This window comes from Octopus sinensis, linkage group LG12 (genome assembly GCF_006345805.1).
Source record: "Octopus sinensis linkage group LG12, ASM634580v1, whole genome shotgun sequence".
Taxonomy (NCBI): Eukaryota; Metazoa; Mollusca; class Cephalopoda; order Octopoda; family Octopodidae; genus Octopus; species Octopus sinensis.
The window spans coordinates 23,271,922-23,296,835 of record NC_043008.1 but is presented as its reverse complement, the minus strand read 5'-3'; the positions used below and the strand labels follow the sequence as shown (position 1 = coordinate 23,296,835).

Below are 24,914 nucleotides of genomic sequence, written 5' to 3'. Positions count from 1 at the left end.
ATATTTGCGTCAAAATGTCTGGAGAATATTGGAAAAATTTTTTTCCTTTCCTTAAAATGACATAATTTTATAATTTTTAAAGAAATACCGGTTTCGCAGTTAGCTCTTGGTATTTCTTTAAAAATTATAAAATTATGTCATTTTAAGGAAAGGAAAAAAATTTTTCCAATATTCTCCAGACATTTTGACGCAAATATATATATTTTTTAACATTTAAGCCTTCTGTCGTTTTTTCACTCTTTACTATTTTCTTATATATTCACCCACGTGCTTTACCAAACAAACTTTCTTATCTATATATATATATATATACATATATATATATATGCGTAAAGAAATCAGATTAACCACTCTTAACTATGCAATGTAATCAAAGACATAATTCATACCATTATTATAATACATGGACGACCTGGCCCAAAACCCAGGCTCATCAAGCTGTCTTTTTCAGACCACGCTGAGGTAACCTCATACCATCTGGCCTCAGTTAAAGCTGGGCGTGAAAATCGGACTACCTTCCGAACACGCCCAGGCTTACCATCCGATGTACGTCCGAAGCTACGTGTAGCGGCTTCCTTGAACCGGAACTCAGCTCTACAAGAAAGTTTCAGTCTCCGTGAAGATGGACAAATCTGGAGATTTGTTAAGACTGCTGAAACGTGGAAGAGAGATACCAGCTGGTCTGAGTGCTCTCTACCCACAATAACTGACACTGAAAAAAAATCTAAAAAGACTACAGCAACTCAGGGAAACTAAACCAGAACAACCTGCCATCCTCTACACACCACCATAAACTGCAAGCAGGGTACAAATTGTTGTCCTTAAATGCTCGCAGTTTATGCAACAAAATACATTTATTCAACGCCTACGTCAGAAGTATTGACCCTGACTTCATCACTGTCACAGAAACATGAGCGCATTCCTTACTCTGTGATGAAGTTTTCAACATTACGGGGTACAACCTCTTCCGTAAGGACCGCATTAACCACCATGGTGGTGGTGTGATGGTCTACATTCGTTCAAATTTTTCGGTAATTCCTTGTGCCGATTTGAACGAATCACAAGAAGTTTTTTTCTGTGACGTACGTACGACCATGTCAACACTCCTGCTTGGCGTTGTTTATCGTCCCCCAAATTACCATCAGGACACACAGCTTTACAATATCCTCCGAGCTGCTGCCAGGAAAACAGCCACTTATGTTTTTATTGCAGGCGATTTCAATCATCCTGAGATCAATTGGGAAACCTTCCATTGGCCACAGAGTGCAAACGATTTTGTTGAGCTTGTACTGGACTCAAACTGGTCACAAGTAGTCACCTCTCCAACAAGAGGCAACAACACCTTGGACCTGCTCTTCACCACCACTCCTGAAGCGGTTATCAATTGCACTACGGAGGAACCTCTAGGTGACTCTGATCATGCTATGATCATCGCCAATCTGGCTCTTGCGGGCAACAAAAACCTGAACCATCTCCAATCTGTTTCCTTCGATTGGAAGAGAGCAGATTGGAACCTGTACCACACTGAACTACAGCACCCAAACTGGCGTGAATTCTACAACTCTGGAGATGTGAATACTATACTCCAGAGTATCCTGGACTCAATATGGGCAGCATGTGCAGCATCAGTGCCACGTAAACAGAAGAAGAAGAACCGCCCCAAAAGGGCAATTTGGGAAACTTCAGCGGTCCGACTTGTCAGGAAGGAACGTCGGACTGCTAAACAGGAATACAAGTTGCATAAATCAGACACCAACAGGAAAAAGCGGAATAAATCTTCCAACCATCTCAAGCAAGTGACAAAAAAAGCAGTGCTTGAATTTGAACAGTGCATAGCAGCCAATCCTGACAGCAAGGTTTACTGGAAATATGTGCATTCAAAGCAGAGACCTCACTCTCCAGTGGGCCCTCTTCGCAACCCTCACACAAACCAGATCACTGACGACCCCAAGGAATGTGCAGAACTCATTGCCGAGTGCTATGCAAACATATTCACTGTTGAAAGTCAAAATGTACCATCTTCACCATCACTAACAGCAAATTCCATAACAACTATGGAATTTACACCTGCAATGCTGCGACGTCACCTTCAAAATAAGCGCAACTATGCCTCCCCTGGTCTCGATGGAGTTACATACCTGCTTCTCAAACGTGGCAGGTACTTCCTTTTACACCAGCTTTCTATTTTCTTCCAGTACTGTCTCAACAATGGTGCTACTCCGGAGCAGTGGAAAACTGCCAGTGTCATTCCTCTGTTCAAAAAGGGCGACCGCACATCACCTGTCAACTATCGCCCAGTCAGTCTCACTAGCTGTATTGCAAAACTGATGGAACTTCTGGAGCTCTCACAGTCTCATCCGAACCTCACAATATGGATTTGTCCCTAACTCCAGCTGCAGTGATCAGCTTGTCGAGTTCCTTGAGGACATTACTCAGATCACTGACAGTGGCTCATGGGTGGATGTTGTCTACCTTGACTTTGCTAAGGCTTTCAACTCTGTGCCACACAAAAGGCTTATGGTGAAACTCTCTGCATTGGGTGTGAGGGATGACCTTTTTAACTGGTTGAAATCCTTCATTCTCAGCCGAAAGGAGGTAGTCACAGTACTAGGACAGCACTCTACACCATATGAGATGTCATCGGGTGTACCACAGGGATCTGTCCTTGGTCCCCTCTTGTTTGTGGTATACATTAATGACATAGATGCCAATTTAAAGAATACCACAGTATTGAAATATGCAGACGACACCAAGCTGTATCTTGAAATCAAGAGGACAGATCCTGATGTCTACAACTCTTTCCTGCAATCAGACCTAGACACAATGCAGCAATGGATCACAGACTGGCAACTGAAACTGGCTGTGGACAAGTGTACCACCATGCATTTTGGGAGAAAAAACCCTGCGTCCACATACTCCCTCCACAACACTGATATCAAGAAATCCTCTTGCGAGCGTGACCTAGGCATCACTGTCAGCAGTGATTTGCATTGGACAAAGCATATCTCTAAAATTGTCAAGAAGGCCAAGGGTGTCTTGGCATCACTCAGCAAGACTTTTGTTAGCCACTCTCCAGCCATCTATTTAAAACTGTATACAGCTATGGTATGACCACACTTAGAATTCGCATCATCAGTTTGGAACCCCTATCTTGCTCAGAACATTGACCTCCTGGAATCTGTCCAGAGACGTGCAACCAAACGCATACCCTCCATCAGACACCTACCATATTCTGAGCGCCTTGTTTCCCTGGGCATGGATTCACTGAAGCTCCGGCGTCTGGCGACGGACTTGGTTAACACCCACAAAGTTATCAACCACCTCACCAACAACAACACTGAACACCTTTTTGATCTCCATGTGTCTAACACACGTGGCCTACAAAGTCAGAAAACAACACAGCTCCCATGACTTTCGGAAACATTTTTTCACGCTCAGAGTTGCTGAAGCATGGAATAAACTGCCTGCGTCAGTTGTTGACTGCCATGACACTGCATCCTTTAAGGCCCTCATGCTTTCCGAAATCCGCCGAAACTACACCTGATTATATATACACTTTAGATGAGTTGTAGTGCACCTGAGCACTGTACACAATTATTATTATTATTATTATTATTTATAGTGCAATTCTATGGTAAGACTCTATTGGAAACTCTTTAACAAATCTTGATGCTTTACCAAGTACATATAGTTGAAGCTCAAACCATGATTCCAGGTGTGGAAAAGAAAACAAACTACTATATACCATATTTTAAAGTGTGTAAAGTATCCGTTTTTTTGTCAAAAATTGGGTTTAAAAAAATATGGGAGTTTCTTTTACATGGATGGAATTATAATCCCTTACAAACCCATTTTCCCAAATTTTAAGCCCCCAAAATTAGGGTGTTTCCTGATACACGAGGGTTCCTTATACAGGTTATAATATGGTTATATGCGGTCTTGGCTGTGAAGTAAGAAGTTTTTCCCAATTATATGGTTTCAGGTTCAGTCCCAGTGTGGCACCTTGAGCAAATTTCTTCCACTATAGGTTTAAGTCAACCAAAGCTTTCTGAGTAGATTTTGGTAGATGGAAGCAGAATAAAACCAACTGTGTGTGTATGTGTAGACATGCACACACACACACACACACTCACACGTATGTATGTGTGTGTGTGTGTGTGTGTGTGGTATATATATATATATATATATATATATATATATGAGGAGTTACCTAAAAGTAACTGGAAACGTTCTCTGTGGGACAAGCCCATTGTAGTTCAGGCTTTTACTGCTAGAAGCCACTTGATGCTATCCTCAGGCATCAGTCTGCCAACAGGTGACATCCAGTGAGATCATACTGCCACATGGTGCACCTTTGTTTTGCAGTGCTTCCCACCTGTTCATTGATTTTGGCAATGGCTGACTTGAAGGAATAGCGTGCTTCCATGAAATTCTGTTTTTTATATTTTTTACTGCCCACATAGGGCTAAACAAGGACAGACAAAGAGATTAAGTCAGTGACATTGACTCCAGTGCGTAACTGGTACTTATTTTATCAACCCCGAAAGGATGAAAGGCAAAGTCAACCCCAGCTGAATTTGAACTCAGAAGGTAAAGACAAATGAAATACTGCTAAGCATTTCGCCCGGCATGCTAACGTTTCTGCCAGCTCGCCTTCCATGAAATTCTGTTTTCTGCTGGGGAAAAAAAGATCCAAAACAGTTGTCATGCTTCAAACAGCTTACAAGGACACTGTCATGAGTGAAACACAAGTTTATGAGTGGCTTTAATACTTTAGGGATGGTTATTTATCACTTGAGGACCAATCTTGTTCAGGGTAAACGTCAACATTTCGAATGAATGAAAACATTATGAAAATTCATGAAGTGATCTTGGACAACCATCACTGAACAACTGATGAACTTGAATTAGTTCTTGTTTTCTCACCAAAGATCAAAAGCAGTCATGACTGAATTCATATCGGGAAGTGAAAAGACAGTTGCAAGTTGATTTGGACTTTTTTTCGAAGGCCATCACAAATGATGGAAGCTGGTGCTACAGAATTTGAAGATGTGGAAGAGGTGGAAAAAAAAAACAATGCAGGCATTAAAAGGCATCACTTTGCAGGAGTTCCAGGACTGCTTTGAACAGTAGAAAACACATCTGGACCAATGCATTGCTTCAGATGGAGAATATTTTGAAGGTCATAAAAGTGTAAACATGTAAAACTACAGGAATAAAATAATATTGCAAAATTCTAGTTTCTTTTGGGTAGGCCCTTGTAAATGCACACACACACACACACATTTATATATAAATATATATATTAATAATATAAGGGTAAACAATTATTAATTTCAAAATAAACAATTATTTCCGGGTAGATTTCAGTATGGAAATATAACCAATATCAGTAGGAACAAATATTGGTAGGAGTGGCTGTGTGGTAAGTAGCTTGCTAACCAACCACATGGTTCCGGGTTCAGTCCCACTGCATGGCATCTTGGGCAAGTGTCTTCTGCTATAGCCCCGGGCCGACCAATGCCTTGTGAGTGGATTTGGTAGACGGAAACTGAAAGAAGCCTGTCGTATATATGTGTGTGTATATATATATATATATATATATATATATATATATATATATATATATATATATAATTATAAATGAGGGTGAAAAATCGATATTAATTTAATAATACCGTCAATTTAACACCAAGTGGCTTAGCACAAAAAACTACGGAGAAAATACAAATTTATACATAACTGGATAACTCTAGTGCTAAAAATAGCTCCGAAGCAACCACAGAAGATCCGTTTCCAACTAGAATCAACACACATTTAACTGAAGGAAAGTGAAATACAACGAATAAAATAGACTGACTCTATACAATTGTTTCATTACTAATGCAATATGTAGTTTTACTTACACTTGCATCCATAAATCTTCGGTAGAGTTTGTCAGAAATGCAATTAATTAGATCGATTCGGGCGTCAAAAACACGAGCGGTCCAACCAATTACATTTTTAGTTATGTCTCAAATTCCGCGCCAAAAGCATGCCTAGACTCCATTGGAAACGTATGCCGCATCAAATAATACGTTTCCAATGGAGTCTAGGCATGCTTTTGGCGCGGAATTTGAGACATAACTAAAAATGTAATTGGTTGGACCGCTCGTGTTTTTGACGCCCGAATCGATCTAATTAATTGCATTTCTGACAAACTCTACCGAAGATTTATGGATGCAAGTGTAAGTAAAACTACATATTGCATTAGTAATGAAACAATTGTATAGAGTCAATCTATTTTATTCGTTGTATTTCACTTTCCTTCAGTTAAATGTGTGTTGATTCTAGTTGGAAACGGATCTTCTGTGGTTGCTTCGGAGCTATTTTTAGCACTAGAGTTATCCACATAGTGGATAACTCTCTAATAATTTATATATATATATATATATATATATATATATGTATGTGTGTGTGTTTGTGTGTCTGTGTTTGTACCCCTAGCATTGCTTGACAACCGATGCTGGTGTGCTTACGTCCCTGTCACTTAGCGGTTCGGCAAAAAGAGACCGATAGAATAAGTACTGGGCTTACAAAGAATAAGTCCCGGGGTCGATTTGCTCGACTAAAGGCGGTGCTCCAGCATGGCCGCAGTCAAATGACTGAAACAAGTAAAAGAGTAAAAGAGTAATATATATATATATATATATACACTATACTTGCAGAGTAGTTGGCGTTAGGAAAGGCATCCAGCTGTAGAAACACTGCCAGATCAGACTGGAGCCTGGTGCAGCCCTAGGCTTCCCAGACCCGGTCGAACCATCCAACCCGTGCTAGCACGGAAAACGAACGTTAAACAATGATGATGATGATGATGATATATATATAAAGGGCAAGCAACAGGTTGCTTAGCAACGTACCGAAAAATTAGAAATAGCAGTCAAAGACCGCTTATTTCTATTTTCTACAAATATAACTCAGAATAAATTTACAATCTATTAATGGTTTTTCAATAACCAGTAACTCATCTGAGAAGGCCTTGAAATCAATGTTACCATCTGGAGACTATGTGTGACTGAGTGATAATAAAAAGACTGAAAGGAGGTCTGCAATCAAATAACTTTACTCAACACTTTGCAACTGAATCAGTGGAGGCAAAGATGCCTCTCATTTACTTGACAATTTATGCACCACAATGCAGAAATCACAATGTAAGTGTATGTCAAAGCAAACTGTTACAGTGTTGTACTATTGAATTAGAAGTAATGGCCAACTTTTATGCTTGGATAACCCTACAGCTTACAAGAGCACAACTGTATTTGTTTTTGCTTAGATAAAATGACAAAATTGTGGGTGTTAAGTCCCCATGGAGGGGTCTTTCTAACTTGTAAGAAGATGAAATTTTATAAATATTACTTCATTTGTGTGTAATATCTATGGTTAAAATTTCATCAACTGCAAAAATATATGAATTGTTATGGAGTTATGGCCCTTATGCATAGAATATAATTTCCAAATTTCCTAAAGATCCATTCATTACTTTTGACCTAGTTTTGGATCATAAAAGAAATGACTAAAACTTGGGAGTTAAGGCTCCCATTAGGGTGTTATATATATATATATATATATATATATAGATAGATAGATAGATAGATAGAAAGATAGATATAGATATAGATATAGAAATAGCAGTCAAAGACCGTGGAGTTATATTTGTAGAACATAGAAATAAGCAGTCTTTGACTACTATTTCTAATTTTTCGGTATGTGGCTAATCAACTTGTTGCTTGCCCTTTTTATTTATATATATATATACTAGCATTATGACCCGTCGTTGCCGGGTCATAGTGCTAGTGCATGTATATATGTGTATATATATGTGAACATATTACATGTACATCTATATATATACATCTACACATAAAATACAAAATACAAAGTTATATCTTGATATCGCTAGTGATAACAATACTCAAACTATATAACAGACTGGAATTGTAAGCCCGTCTCTTGCAATTTCGATCAATTGTATCTTGTCCTCCCTCTTGTATAGAAGTGTGGCTACAATCCAGCCTACCTCAAATTCGGGGGGAGGGGGGGCATTTTAAACTTTTATCCGGGACATCCTACGTCCCAAATATAAAGGTAAAAATAAAATATTTCCACTTTGCAAGTTCGAGTCGAGTACTCCCTTGCACGCTCCATTGACTCGAACCTTGCTTCTATTGTGGCGAATTTACCGCCTCTGGTTAGATATCTTTCATAGTCGCACCAAGACACTTTTCGATGGTGCTTTCCTCCAGGTGTTCAAATCTTTTTTTCTCTACATTGTATACTTTATAGACAAAAGCCTTTTCTTTAATTTAATTTTTTATTATCCATCTGGACTATTCCATTTCTGCACGTTAATTTTATTTTTCATTTATTCCCATTCATGTGAAACCACTTATTCAAGTTCAAGTCATTGATGCAATTTTATACCAATTGCTATTTTTACTTTTGTTATGTTACAATTATATTATACTTTAGTTTGATTTTGATTATTACTTACTACATATAATTCAATTGTTATTATTATTTTTATTGTTAAAGTGAAAGTATCTGATATAAAATAGAGGAATGTTTTCGTTTCACTTTTAACACGTAATACTGAAATAGTGGAGAAGATATGATATTGCTATGGGCTCGCTCTAGGCAAGAAGTTGAACTTTTTTTTTTTGCCCATGAAACTACATGCACTCTAAGTAAGGCATGTGTAAAATTTGAATGAAATTGGTCGTGTAGTTCTCAAGTTTTAGGGAATCGTAATGGAGAAGATATGATATTGCAGTGGGCTCGCCCAAGGCAAAAAGTTTAAAATTTTTTCTGCCGATGACACTCCCCAGACCCTAAGTAAGGCATGTGTAAAATTTGAATGAAATTGGTTGTGTAGTTCTTAAGTTTTATGGAAACAGACAGACAGACAGACAAACAGACAGACACACAGACACACATTCTCAGTTTTATATATATAGATATACTAGCAGAGATACCCAGCTTTGCCCGGTTACATTCAATTCAAGAATTAGACTTTTCTGTTATATTTTCTGTAATGAACTGGAATATCTATGTTTTGAATTTCACCAAAATTGCAGATGAGGGTAATTTCCCTCTTTACACACCCTAAAATAATTGTTATCGTGCCACATGTATCCCATACTACTGATTTTTATGTGCATATTCCAAAATTCCAGTCTTATTGAACCTGTTAAAAAGATTTTGCTCCTGAAAAATGAAGGTCATGGAGCTCTAAAATGTGAGAGTTAAGGCTCCTGTTGGGGGTGGGCAGCTTAATGTCAACCAGAAAATTTGAATTGATAAGAATCTGTTTAACTTGTGTCTTATATCTATTGTTTGAATTTCTTTGAAATAGGAAATATATGTTCACTGGGTTTGTAAAGAGAGCAAAGCTACAGGAAACCAAAAGACGAATGATCACAATAAGCAGTCAGTTACCCTACCCTAGTCGTTACCACTCCCAATATAGGACTCCTCACCATCCAGGTGACAAGCACAGCCGTAAGATGCATTATGAATCTATAGCAATTGGAAGGGTATGACCCAACTGAAATCAACATTAGCAACTGTGTGACGTGAGTGCTAAGGAGAAATTAAAGTGTCACCTCTGGAGTTTGCAAATGACCACTATACTGATACATAACTGGACAGAATAAATTTACAATCTATAAATGTACTGTATGGTGCCTAGCATATCATAATGGAAAGATTTGATGATCCTCAGCAGCTTTGGTGGACATCCGATTTTTTGAAGCAGAATAAAGAGGCCTTTTCTACTTACCAAGTCAAAGGCCTTTGTCAGATCAATGAAAGCCATATATAATGGCGTTTTCTGCTCTCTGGACTTTTCCTGAAGTTGGCGTATGGAGAATACCATGTCCATAGTTGATCTGCTTCTTCTAAAGCCACACTACGTGTCTGGATAAATTCAAGAAGCAAGCAGTTGTAGCCTGGACAGGATAATGCGAGCAAAGGCCTTTCCAACAGTGCTTAGAGGAGATATTCCATGGTAATTGTTACAATCACCACAGTCACCTTTGTTTTTTGTAAAGCATAATGATGTAAGCATCCTGCATATCATGAGGGACTGTACCCTCTTCCCAGCACTGACACAGAAGCTCATGAAGGTGCCAAAGCAGGATGGTGTTTTTGCTGGTTTTGATGATCTCTAAGAGGATGTCGTCTTTCCCCGGAGCCTTGTTACTTGCTAGGGAGTCAATAGCCTTGGTGAGCTCTGCAATAGATGGCAGACTGTTATGTTGGCACATGACTGGCAAGATCTTGACACCCTCGATTGCAGCCTCAGCTACCATGGTCTCCGTGAGTAGAGATCCTGGTAGTACTCCACCCATCTATCCATTTGCTTGCTTTGGTTCTTGATGAGATTTCCAGTAGTTGATTTCAGAGGGGCTGACTAGGTTGTGGATGGACCGAGGGCCTTCTTCAAACCGGCATACATCCCACAGGTGTCGCCACTGTCAGCAGCTGACTGGATACTCTGACAGATTTCCTGCCAATACCTATTTTGCACAGCATCTGGCAGTCAGTTGGGTTTTATTTCTTGGCTTTCTGAGTTCTTCAAGTGACTTTGTAGAAGAATCCCTCTTGTATTGCATCAGAGCTGCATGCTTTGCTTCGATAACTGTTTCCAGCTCTGATATAATTCCACCTACTTTCAGCAGAGGAGGTTGGGCAGCTACTGAGGGCAACCTTGATAGAAACAGCAAAACATTGTCGCAGTGTAGGGTCCAAGGTTCTGGCAGTGTTAATTCGTGGTTGGCCCATTTTCTTGGAGTGATGGACTTTTTAGGCAGAATCCTCACCCTGCTTCTTATTAGTGAATGATTTGTGTCACAATCCACGCTGTGGTAACTACAGGTCAGTTGAATAGAATTCAGAAAGGATCTTCATGTAATAATGAGATCCAGCTGATGCCAGTGGTGAGATCTTTGATGTCTTCAAGATGCCTTGTGGGATGTCTTGTTGGCAAAGAATGTGTTAGTGACGCACAGGTTATGGTATGTGCAAAATTCAAGAAGTCTCTTACTATTGTCATTCATGTTGCCAATACCAAAACACATACACTTACATATATACATACATATATATATGATTGATCTGTTTCAGTTCCTGTCTACGAAACACACGCGCGCGCGTGCGCACACACACACACACACAAAAAAAAAAAAGATAAATTGATAGATACAACTGACTGAGGAAATAAAAATATGAGACACTGCGTAGTGCTTTTTTATATTTTGATAAGCCTGGTACTTATTCTATCAGTTTCTTCTTGTGAAACCAGTAAGTTATGGGGATGTAAATAAACGAACACCAGTTGTGAAGCAGTGATGAGGGAGAAACACAAAGACACACACATAGACTTACATATATACATACATATACATACAATTGATTTCTTTCAGTTTCTGTCTACAAAATCCACTGACAAGGCTTTGGTTGGTCTGAGGCTATAGCAGAAGACTCATGCCAGTGGGACTGAACTGAGGACCATGTATTTTGGAACCAAGTTTGTTACCACACAGCCACACCTGCACCTATGTATGTGTGTGGGGGGCAGGGGTGTATGTGTGTGTGGGTGTATATATGTATGCATATATATATATGTGTATATATATGTGTACATATTACATGTACATCTATATATATATACATCTAGACATACATGTATACACATACATGTATATCTATAGAAATACATCTATACATATACATGTATACATATACAGCTATATAATACATGTGACCTCGTGTGTACCGTTGGCAATTTTTTTTCCTCTGTCTTCACTTCTCTGGATCTTTCCTTCTCCTATGTTTCCGACGAAGAGCTTCCTTCCTGAGTGTCCAATAATACTATATTTGTTCCAAGTCCTCGCCTTGTTGTGTTTTTTTGTGTTTTCTTGTTTGGATTAACTATATATATATATATATATATATATATATAATAATATAAAAATAACAGGAACCAAGAGGTGGAACGAAACGACGAATCAGAACGAACCTGATGCGGGGCGCTGTCGGACAATAAGGTGATAAATAAAAATATATGCATACATACAAACATATATGTATGTACCTACATCTACATGTATATATACATGCATATATAAATAATTATACGTGAGTACAGGACACCACAATAAGACGTAGAAACGGGAAAAACAAAAAAAACAAAAAACAAGAAAACGAAAAAAACAGTTACAGGACGAGCTACACAAGGAAAAAACCCCCGTCATCAGCTGTCACTAGTAGAGTCAAGCATGTTTCGAAGGCAGAGACAGAACACTAATCCACTAGGCCTTCCTGCGAGAGAATTAAAATAAAATTCCAAGCAGCGGGGCAAAATGAGTACGAACACGAACAGGACGTAACAATAAAACTGCAAAAATAAAAGTACATGTACAAAAAATACAAATAATTACAAAACGAGAAAATAAAAAGAGAATACGATACAGGAAATCAAACACACAAGAGGACGAACGAAAAAGCTTTTTTTTGGCATAGACGAAGGATACTGTGGCAGCGCGTGGAGACAGTCTTTTCAGTAGTAAGAGCAACGTGTAAAAGAAATTTTATTTTATAGGCTGGCAGTAAGGAAGAAGGAAGGAGGAGGGGGACACGCGGCTGAGAGAGGGAGGAGGAGTGGGAGAGAGAGAGAGTGAAGAGGGTAAAGTCTGCAGTTTTATTGTTACGTCCTGTTCGTGTTCGTACTCATTTTGCCCCGCTGCTTAGAATTTTATTTTAATTCTCTCGCAGGAAGGCCTAGTGGATTAGAGTTCTGTCTCTGCCTTCGAAACATGCTTGACTCTACTAGCGACAGCTGATGATGGGGGTTTTTTCCTTGTGTAGCTCGTCCTGTAACTGTTTTTTTCGTTTTCTTGTTTTCTTGTTTTTTCGTTTTCTTGTTTTTCAATTTCTTGTTTTTCGTTTTTTTTGTTTTTCCCGTTTCTATGTCTTATTGTGGTGTCCTGTACTCACGTATAATTATTTATATATGCATGTATATATACATGTAGATGTAGGTACGTACATATATGTTTGTATGTATGCATATATTTTTATTTATCACCTATATATATATATATATATCTCGTCGTCCACTATAATCCAGCGTTTGCAATACTTTTTTCGTCTGGCGTTAACAGCCCTTCTTATCTTGTTCTCCTTGTCCTGTCTCTCACTGTTATATATTTATTTTTCCACTGTTTATATATATATTTTTAACTGTTTATATGTTTGTACTGTCGTTACCGTCTTGCTTTTTTTACCCCTCTGCGAAAAGATCTCAGAATTTTAATTGATTTGCTTTTCGCAGGAAGGAAGTTTTCTTCGAAGTATACGTCTTGCTTTTATCCTTCGAAACGTTTAGTAGATGAAACCTTAGCGACTGAAGAAGGGGATTTTTCCTTGTGCTTATTGTCCTGTATCTCTTTTTTTGCTTGTCTTGTTCCTTGGTTTGTGTCTATGTTTTTCGTCTCTCTATGTGTTCGACGTCTTTTTGGTGTCCTGTACACATATATGCGTGTATATGTACATGTAGAGGTAGGTACGTACATATATGTTTATATATATGCATATGTTCTATTTTATTAACATATTATACGACTAAACGCACGCACCCTATTAAGTAAGATTGTTCTGTTTATCAAGTTAGCCTTGATATTAACTCTCACGCGACTCTGCATCTTTCTTTCTTTCTCTCCCATTCCCTTTTTCGTCTTTTTTCCCTCACTTAACTTGTCTCTTCCTCTCTCTCTCCCCCTCACCGTTCTTCATGGTCTCCTCGCACCATTCCCCTTCTTCTCTCTCTTCCTCTTGCTCCTCCTCCCCCATTTCCGTCGTCCATCTGCGACGATACTTCCGTCGTAACTGCTATCCTGTCTTTTCTCGCCCGCCTTCTAAGGCTACTGGTCGACATTTTTTCTCTCTCGTCGTCCACTATAATCCAGCGTTTGCAATACTTTTTTCGTCTGGCGTTAACAGCCCTTCTTATCTTGTTCTCCTTGTCCTGTCTCTCACTGTTATATATTTATTTTTCCACTGTTTATATATATATTTTTTACTGTTTATATGTTTGTACTGTCGTTACCGTCTTGCTTTTTTTACCCCTCTGCGAAAAGATCTCAGAATTTTAATTGATTTGCTTTTCGCAGGAAGGAAGTTTTCTTCGAAGTATACGTCTCGCTTTTATCCTTCGAAACGTTTAGTAGATGAAACCTTAGCGACTGAAGAAGGGGATTTTTCCTTGTGCTTATTGTCCTGTATCTCTTTTTTTGCTTGTCTTGCTCCTTGGTTTGTGTCTATGTTTTTCGTCTCTCTATGTGTTCGACGTCTTTTTGGTGTCCTGTACACATATATGCGTGTATATGTACATGTAGAGGTAGGTACGTACATATATGTTTATATATATGCATATGTTCTATTTTATTAACATATATATATATATATATATATACATATATATATATATGTATATATATATGTATGTATGTATGTATGTATGTATGTATGTATAAAGCATTCTAAAGAAATATTTTCATGAATTGAACAGAGGCTGCTACCATCCACTGACCGTTCAAAATACTACTATCATGGCACTCCCAAATTCCTCTTCTTCCCCTTCTCCTCCTCCTCCTTCCTTTTTTACTTCTTCTTCTTCTCTACCAAGAATTTACAAGGACTTTGAACCCACAAGAGTAAACAAGAGACAGAGACAGCCAGAAACAAGGAAAATGCCACTTGTATTTGAACAAAAAACTTTTAAAAAAACTTTTCTTTTAATTTTTCTAAATTTAATTATTTAATTGTTACAGTTGAAAAAGTCTCAATGACTGAAACCAGTACTGAAATGTTTTTTATAAAATTATTTTAGCATTTTCTATCTTGACTTTTTTTTCCATATATATATCAACTCGTGTGTTCCTTTTCATCCTTATACATATCATTAACCCACACAAGATACAGAAAATGCTGAGAAAAACAGACACAATCACTTCCATAAATGATGAAATATTGAAAGAACTCAAGAAAATCAATACAAAGCTGTCAACATTTTTGAACAAATTCGACTTGACACATCAACCCAATCGAGAGAACAATGAGGAAGCTGATACGAAAAATACAACCTCCAAAATCATCACAAACCTTGGAAACTTATGCGAAACAATTAGAACATTTTTCTCTAACAACATGAATCAAGAATCTCCAAACGAGAGAGCATACGGGATCAATACTCTCACAACATACCAAATGAAACACCACACAGTACCGCAATGGAACAAATCACTCAGAGATAGAAAGTACGCCTTTTGGAAGATGATCCAAAACAACAACAAAGCAGATATATACGAAAAATGGCTCAACCGGACACCATTAATCCTCCCATGTAAACTCCAGATCAAAACTATTACAGAGGAACCTGAAACACAAAGACACCTCAGGGAAAGAATGACACTGGAAAAAATGAAAATGGAAATAAAACTTCTAAAATTGAGGGCCCAAACGAATGAAGATAAAGTAAAATCCACCGATGAAGAGATCAACCAAGAAATTCGCAAAATGACCCAATTAAGAGAAGATCTCCAAACTATGGAAAGAGGACTGTGAAAAAGAACTGAAATCTCTCCAATGCTGGGAGAAAAGCACCACTTTATTCTCAGACTAGGAAACCGTCTTTGAAACAGAGCACGCTTCGAACAATCCTTTCCAGAAAATAAGAAAATCAAAACAACACTCAAACACTGATACACACCTGTCTAAATATTGGAACCATCACTTCTATCAAAAAAAGAATACAGGACCTAACTTTGTAAGCCACCAGCGATACAATATCAGGAGTACCCTAACTTCAAACAGAGAAAGGATAAATCACTACCCACAGGATAGATGCTGCAACCTCCTCCCACCAAAAAAGAGTTACCAACGAAATTTTCGTTCCAACAACCTGCCAAACAACCATGCACAACAAACCCACACCACACGCAATAATTACCAACGATGGCCCTCTAAAACGCCACACCCAAATATGGGATATCAGGACACATTTTTCAATACTGTTCCAAGAACACACACCATAAATTACAACAGGGCACCCTCACATCAACAAGGAACAACTACATAATAGCTTCCATCCCAACCACCGCAATCATTTTTTAGACCCAATACGAAAACACAGAGACACAAGATAGCACAAAACAGGCAGGAGGAACCAAAAGTGATAAAAATTATCAATCTAACTCACAATGAACTAACAGCAAACCAAATCAATATACTCTCCAAAGGACTCAAGTTTACACCCACCCCACAACACCCCAACTACAATGAAATGAAAGAAGACATCGCAAAATTCTGTAGAAAATTACGACTTACTGAGGAGCTATACGACAAATACAATGAGGACGAATCGTTAGTCAGAAATAGGAGTAACTATACCCCATCAAAAAGTAAGAACAAAACACTTGATCATTTCTGTGAACACATCTCGAATTACCCATATCAGCATATGCACAAAATTCAGTAAAAAAGAATGGGCTGAGCTGAACAAATTAAAAAATGAAAAAACTATAACAATCAAAGAGGCTGATAAAGGGAGTGCAGTTGTCTTAATGGACATGGTATCTCTATATATATAAAACTGAGAATGTGTGTCTGTCTGTCTGTCTGTGTGTTTCCCTAAAACTTGAGAACTACACAACCAATTTCATTCAAATTTTACACATGCCTTACTTAGGGTTCATGTAGTTTCATGGGCAAAAAAAATGTTCAACTTCTTGCCTAGGGCAAGCCCATAGCAATATCATATCTTCTCCACTATTTCAGTATTACGTGTTAAAAGTGAAACAAAAACAGCTCTCTATTTTATGTCAGATACTTTCACTTTAACAATAAAAATTAGAGATAATAACAATTGAATTATATGTAGTAAGTAATAATTAAAATCAAACTATATAATAATTAAATCGTAACATAACAATTAATAGTAAAAATAGCAATTGGTATAAAATTGCATCAATGACTTGAACTTGAATAAGTGGTTTCACATGAATGGGAATAAATAAAAAATAAAATTTAAGTGCAGAAATGGAATAGTCTAGATGGAGCTGTGCACACCTTTTACATTAGATTATTTGCTAATTAGCTAGCGTTAAGTATCTATATGAAGTTTGGCTGTATGTAATGTCTGTTTTCTCGAATAGATGCTTCTACTGCTGTTGGTTTATTTCTGATCCATAAAGGCCTATAGCTTCAACAGAGTACTGCTTTTTGATTCACCGTAAGGTTTGTTGTTATTATTATTACTGTTTAACTATCGTTATCATGTTTGTTGGTTCCTCGTAAGGGAAGCGTTGTTGTGTTGCATATGTTAAATAATTGTAAACTGTAACCCTCCCCCTTTGGGAGAAGGAGCTTTGGTTATTGTTTAAAAATTGAATTGTGTCTCTGTTTGAGGAAATTGACAATAATTTCACCGTTTACATGGAAGCAGTTTTGTTAAAATGTCTTCAATAGAAGAAAGTCCAAAAATGAATTTTGCTGCAGCCGTTGGCAGGTGGTGAACTCATTAAAATTAAAATGGAAGAAATACAAACCTATTTCGGATTGATCACTGACAAAGACGGTGAATCTAGGATAACACCATCAAATGAAATAAAAAATAAAATTAAAGAAAAGACTATTGTCTATAAAGTATACAATGTAGAGAAAAAAAAAAGATTTGAACACCTGGAGGAAAGCACCATTGAAAAGTGTCTTGGTGCGACTATGAAAGATATCAAGTATCTAACCAGAGGTGGTAAATTCGCCACAATAGAAGCAAGGTTCAAGTCAATGGAGCATGCAAGGGAGTACTCGACTCGAACCTTGCAAACTCACCGAGGAAATGACCAGAGACCGAGACCGTTGGAAGTATGCTGTGCATGGGAAGACTCGGCAGGACAAGTGAGACCATAACCCGTGGCCTCTACCTGGGACACAGCCAGCTCACTTATGCATACCTTTCCTTCTTGTGTCACAAACCCTACTTGTGAAGACCTGTTGAGGCAAGTGAAAATCAAAATCGTTCAACATCAATGGAAATTGTAGCTGTGATACCAGTGCCGTTGCCAGCGCCATTGCCAGCGCCACCCCAACTGGCCTCCGTGCCGGTGGCACATAAAAAGCACCATCTGATTGTGGCCGATGCCAGCATCGTCTGGCACCTGTGCAGGTGGCACGTAAAAAGCACCCACTACACTCACGGAGTGGTTGGCATTAGGAAGGGCATCCAGCTATAGAAACACTGCCAGATCAGACTGGGCCTGGCACAACCTTCTGGCTTCCCAGACCCCAGTTAAACTGTCCAATCCATGCTAGCATGGAAAACGGACGTTAAACGATGATGATGATGATGATATCTGGGACGTAGGACGTCACGGATAAAAATTTAAAATGTCCCCCCAGAAGTAAAGGTAGGCTGGATTGTAGCCACACTTCTATACAAGAGGGAGGACAAGATACAATTAATCGAAATTGCAAGAGACGGGCCTACAATTCCAGTCTATTATATATTTTGAGTATTGTTATCACTAGCGATATCAAGATATAACTTTGTATTTTGTATTTTATGTGTAGATGTATATATATATATATAGATGTACATGTAATATGTACACATATATATATATATATACACTAGCACTATGACCCGGCGTTGCCAAGTCATAATGCTAGCTTTATATAACTTTAGTACTATCTATGTTGGAAGACACAACATATTATGAAAAGGCCCAAAACTACAGTCAGCAAAAAATAATGAGAGAACTAAAATCCATGTTAAACCCATATAAAGAAGGGCTCACCGACAAAGAATATGACTATATGACCAATTTCAAAAGTAAAACCAGCCAATTCTACGGTATTCCCAAGATACACAAAAGTGAGAAAATAAGTAACACATGCAAGATAGCCACAGACAAAATAATCAAAATCCCTACTCCTAATGACCTCAAACTGAGACCTATAATAGCAGGTCCTGCATGCGAAACCCACTGCCTCAGTATCTTTTTAGATAACCTCTTAAAACCATTCCTCAAACATGTCAAAAGCTATATAAGGGACAACCTGGATATGCTCAATCACCTTCCTAAAACAATAAACAAAAACACCCTACTACTATCATTCGATGTAGTCAACCTCTATTCCGATATCCCCCACATCCTAGGAATTACTTGAAGCCTTTGACGAAATAGAAGGGGATATAGCTTCACATGGGGTAGAAGACAACTGGAGGTTTCTAAGGGACAACCTGCTGAGAGCCACTGACCAGATCTGTGGATGGTGCAAAGTCCCCTATAAACCCAAAATAATGTGGTGGTGGTGGAACAACATTGTAGACAGGGCTATCAGAGAAAAGAGACAGGCTTGGAAGGACTGGAAGAATGGTGGTAGCAGGGAATCGTATCAGACTGCCAGAAGAGAAGCTAGGAGACAGGTTTATTTAGCCAGAGGGGAAGCAGATAAGAAAAAAATTTGCTAATGTTCTGGAGGACAAAAGACTTGAGGTATTTCGTGTTGCAAGACAGTGTGTGAGAGAGAATTGTGTTCGCATGGATGATGGTTCACTTGCGCTAAATGAGGCTGCAAAGAGAGAGGTTTGGAGACGCCACTATGAAAAGTTACTGAACAAAGAAAATGAATGGAAGAAAGAGAGTCTGCCGATTATCGACCCAACAGAGGGACCAGCTATCCGAGTTAACAGGACCTTGATAGTTAAAGCAATTAAAAGTATGAAGACAGGGAAAGCTCCCAGCCCATCAGGAATTACTGCAGAGATGCTCAAAATATCTGGCAGTGTCAGCATTAGCCTGGTCACCCATATAGTTAACCAGGTGATACATGAAGGAATCATACCCAATGACTGGTGTAGCAGCACTATAGTCAACTGCTACAAAGGAAAAGGTGACACTTTAGATACAAATAATTACAGAGTTATCAAGCTGTTGGATCAGGTAATGAAGATCATGGAGAGGGTCATAGCCGAACTAATTAGGGAGAGAGTCAGTTTAGATGAGATGCAGTTTGGTTTCGTGCCAGGGAAAAGCACCACTGATGCTATATTTCTGGTTAGATAGTTGCAGGAAAAATACCTAGCCAAAGATAAGCCCCTGTACCTGGCTTTCGTTGACATGGAGAAAGCCTTTGTCAGGGTGCCCCAATCCCTTATCTGGTGGTCAATGAGGAAACTAGGGATAGATGAATGATTAGTGAGAGCTGTGCAAGCCATGTACAGGGATGCTGTCAGTAAGGTGAGGGTTGGTAACGAGTACAGTGAAGAATTCAGGGTAGAGGTAGGGGTCCACCAAGTTTCAGTCCTCAGCCCCCTCCTATTTATCATAGTCCTCCAGCCAATAACGGAGGAATTCAAGACAGGCTGCCCTTGGGAGCTCCTCTATGCTGATGACCTTGCTCTAATTGCTGAGTCACAAACAGAACTAGAGGAGAAGTTTCAGGTGTGGAAAGAAGGATTAGAATCGAAGGGCGCTAGAGTCAACCTAGCTAAAACCAAAGTCTTAATATGTAGGAAGGCAGGAAAATCGCAAATCCCTTCAGGTAGATGGCCCTGCTCGATCTGTAGAAAAGGGGTAGATAGAAACTCTATAAGATATACCCAGTGTAAGCTATGGACACATAAGAAGTGCAGCAATATCAAAGGAAGGCTACTGGGAGGATAGTTTTTGTATGTGGCAGATGCTCAGGAGCTATATATAACACTGAAAATGTGCAGAGACCAACTTCCGCCACATTCCAGGGAGAAAAACTAGAAGTAGTTGATAGCTTCCGTTACCTAGGTGACCAAATCAGTAGCGGAGGAGGGTCCACTGAAAGTGTAGCTGCTAGAATAAGAATAGCCTGGGCAAAGTTCAGAGAGCTCTTACCTCTGCTGGTGACAAAAGGCCTCTCGTTCAGAGTAAAAGGTAGACTGTACGACACATGTGTACGAACAGTCATGCTACATGGCAGTGAAACATGGGCTCTGACTGCTGAGGATATGTGTAAGCTTGCAAGAAATGAAGCCAGCATGTCCGATGGATGTGTAATGCCAGTGTGCATACTCAACTGAGTGTTAGTACCCTGAGAGAAAGGTTGGATCTAAGAAGCATCAGATGTGGTGTGCAAGAGAGACGACTGTGCTGGTATGGTCATGTGGCGAGAATGGATATGGTTAGCTGTGTGAAAAAGTGCCACACCCTGGCGGTTGAGGGAACCTGTGGAAGAGGTAGACCCAGAAATACCTGGGATGAGGTGGTGAAGCATGACCATCAAACATTGGGCCTCACCGACGCAATGACTAGTGACTGGGACCTCTGGAAATATGCTGTGCTCCAGAAGACTCAGCAAGCGCAAGAGTGACCATAACCTTGTGGCCTATGCTAGGGGGTAACCAGTCCACTTATGCGTACCTTTTCTTCATTGGACACTAATCTCTGCTTGTGAAGACCAGTTGAGGCAAGTGAAATCGAAGTCGAAATCAAACTCGGTGACCGGCATCCGTTGCTAGTGGAGCGCTAAGAGTACCATACAAGTGAGAGCGTTGCCTGAGCAACAAACTGGCCTATGTGCCAGTGGCATGTTAAGCACACCATTCGAGCGTGATCGTTACCACGTTGCCTTACTAGCACTTGTGCTGGTGGCATGTGAAACATTCAAGTGAGGATGTCGCCAGTGCTGCTGGACTGGCTCCTGTGAAGGTGGAACGTAAAAAGCACCATTTGGACGTGGACGTTGCCAGTACCACCAAACTGGCCCTTCCTGTGTGTAGCATTGGAGAATGTCTTAGCAACAATGTTATATCAGATAGGAAGGTGACTTCTTGTGATCATTTTTGGACAGCTACTAATAAAATGAGTGATATCTTCCATAGAGTTTTAGTGGCATCCTTATTTCATTTGTTAATCAGGTATTTCGTAGCTATCTCCTACTCGTAGTAGTAAAGAGCATAACCTTCTAGGTGAGAAGTGATTTACTTATTGTCAGTCCAAGAAAGGCTACTTATTCCTGTCAATATTGATGGACCCATGCATAACTTTCTGCTAGTAAGATGAGTATTTCTCTTCCAAATTTTTGTTTAAGTATGCCCAACCACCCTTGGTTCATATGGAGTAATTGTAAACTCAGTGTACTCATTCAAGATTTCTTCACCTACTACCATGATGTTATTACCCCTCCTGTTGAGTAAACACACAAGATGTATTCATTTCTCTCTTTACTTTCAATAGTTGTCTAAATAGCAAGATGTAGCACTCAAAGATACTTTGGAGTGATCTTAAGCCTCTACCCTCATCCCACCATTTAATATAGACCTAGTCAATGTCATTGTTTGGTGTGGAATTTACCAGTCAATGTTAGTATTTTTCTAGTCCTGATGTCCAAGCTGCAAATTTCTTTGAGTGCTTAATTTAATTTGCCAAATGAGACTGTAAAAGCATAGTAGGACAGTTTTATTGAATACATATAGCTCTAACTTCCATAACTTGCAATCTCTGCTGAAGTAATCTTTTGTCACTCGAGTTTTCACATAGAATGCAATATTCATATCACATATCAGTCAATAATCTTACTTCATTTAACTAAATATGAATACATGTATGAATGTGTATGTATGTAAATATGTATGTATAGATCCTCAAACAGACTCCATAGACAGGTATTGGTCTGCATCAGCAAGACTTGCATCCTTTAGTGAAATTGATAAAAAGAGTACAATGACTTGCTGTGTCATGTGGAAAATCCAACATTTCAGACAGAGTCTGTCTGCAGAGAATTAATGAGAGACAGCAGAGTCTTACATCCCTGAAATATGCATGTATGTATTACATACATTTGGTAAATATAGTGTATAACAAGATAATAATTACTTAATATATGAGAAAGGCTGAGCATATGAAATGAGGAAGAAAGCAAGACATCAATCTGTTACACTGAAGAGACAACTTGTATAATCATGTGACTTTCATTTCCACATATAACTAGAGATAGAGGGGTGAAGAAACAGAATGATGTTAGTAGTAGTAATAATGATGGTGGCTTTGATGATATAAACATGTTCATCATGATGAGGATAATGACAAAGGGGATGGCTTTCAACTTTTCAAATAATCTATAAATTCTAATAGGCCCATGATTATTATTGATTATATATTTTAAATAATCTTAAAACGTGTGACAAATGTCCTTCAGGCACAAAAAAGAAGAGCATCTTGAATGTGCAACAAAGTTAACGTTGAACTATATTAAACTATATTACCTTAATCTTGAGTTTATATATTTCTATATTGTCTGCTCTTGTCTGTCTTAAAAGAGCCTTGTATCGCTGAACTCTCATATGTACTGTCCATGCAACAGCAACAATGCCAGAAGCCCACTTTCTCCGCTGGTACTCAAGGAATTTTTTTCTGTCTTTCATTCTTCGCCAGTTGCTTTGTACAGTAATGGCTGCATATATTTTACCATAAGGACCACAGTATTTACGACCCTGTAAACAGTTAGGAAGGAAGAGAAAGAAAAAACAGAGATTTTATTTAATTATCAAGATTATTGTACTACAGTATATTAACGCTCATAATATAAGAAAAAGTTTCTTGACTGAAAATTATAATAGAATTGACTGAGAAAGATAGTGATGTCACATGGAAATGAATGGAGCTATCCATAGCTTACTATTGGATTTATTGTATGCATAACCTGTCATACTTGACAAAAACTAAAAAAATTAAAAGGTAAAAAATCTACTATAAAATTTTCTGCAGCAATTCAAGTGTCAGAAAGTAAAGGTAATTTTACAATTTCAACAAAACTAATTTCAACAACCATTAGATGTTTCTTCTTTAAACAATTATTTCACATCTTCAACAGAATTCTAGTCATTTACTATTTCATATTAATAAGGTGGTGAGCAGTGTTGAGAAAAACGCTTAGTGATATTTAATCTGTCTTTACATTCTAAGTTCAAATTCCACTGAAGTTGGCTTCACCTTTCACCTTTTTGGGGTTATTAAAATAAGTACCAGTTAAATACTGGGGTTGTAATTGACTTACTCCTTCCCCTGAAATTTCTGGCTTATGCCAAAATTTGAAATAAATATTTCATATTAATTTGTGGCAAACACTTAAGACAAGACATAAGCTTTTGATTCTCAATTGATACACATTTACTTCAATTATGCTGCTAATTCCTTTAGTAAATGCAATAATATCACAATTTCCCATTTTCTTTTGAACTGTATGTATGACTAAACTGCTTTTCAAAACTATAAAGCCAGAGAACTGTCTGTTTTTACTGGCAAACTATACTGCCCAAATTCATAAAATTCACCTCTAAATAAGAAATGGAATAGAAGGCATTGCAATATTCAGATTTATTGAAATCCAAAAATGAATTAGATAATGATTCAAAAAACAACATACAGAGTTCAAAACTACACCAGGTTGAGTAATGTAAAAAATGATGCAAAACAGGAAAATTATGTTATATTTTAAGGATATTCTTATGCAATACATCAACAATAGTGTTTTTGACCATGGCCTTTCTGAATTACTTCAAAGACATGCGATTTCATGATCCCAATCAACTTTTGCTACAGATTGAGTGGAAGCTCTTCTCAGGTCTTCTTTATTGCCATTTCAAGTTCATCAACAGATGAATACTGCTTGCCTTTGCTGTACACAACATTTGTGAGATATCCTCAGGCATTCTCTGTAACATGGGTCAGGGAACTTTTTTAACCAATTACTCCAAAATGTATTTATTTATGTTGACATTACCCCCTTGTTTTGAAGGGAAGAAGATCATAGAAGATCATAGATTCTTTTACTTTGTG

General features: G+C 38.3%; 1 protein-coding gene across 1 annotated transcript in view; it reads right to left on the bottom strand.

Moving 5' to 3' along the window:
• The window catches only part of LOC115218047 (IQ domain-containing protein H-like), a 396,498-nt gene that overhangs the window by 168,930 nt on the left and 202,654 nt on the right, over positions 1-24,914 (bottom strand). The window contains exon 10 of the mRNA XM_029787806.2: positions 23,342-23,569. Coding sequence (XP_029643666.2) covers positions 23,342-23,569 — 228 coding nt within the window. The remainder of the gene's footprint in view (positions 1-23,341; positions 23,570-24,914) is intronic.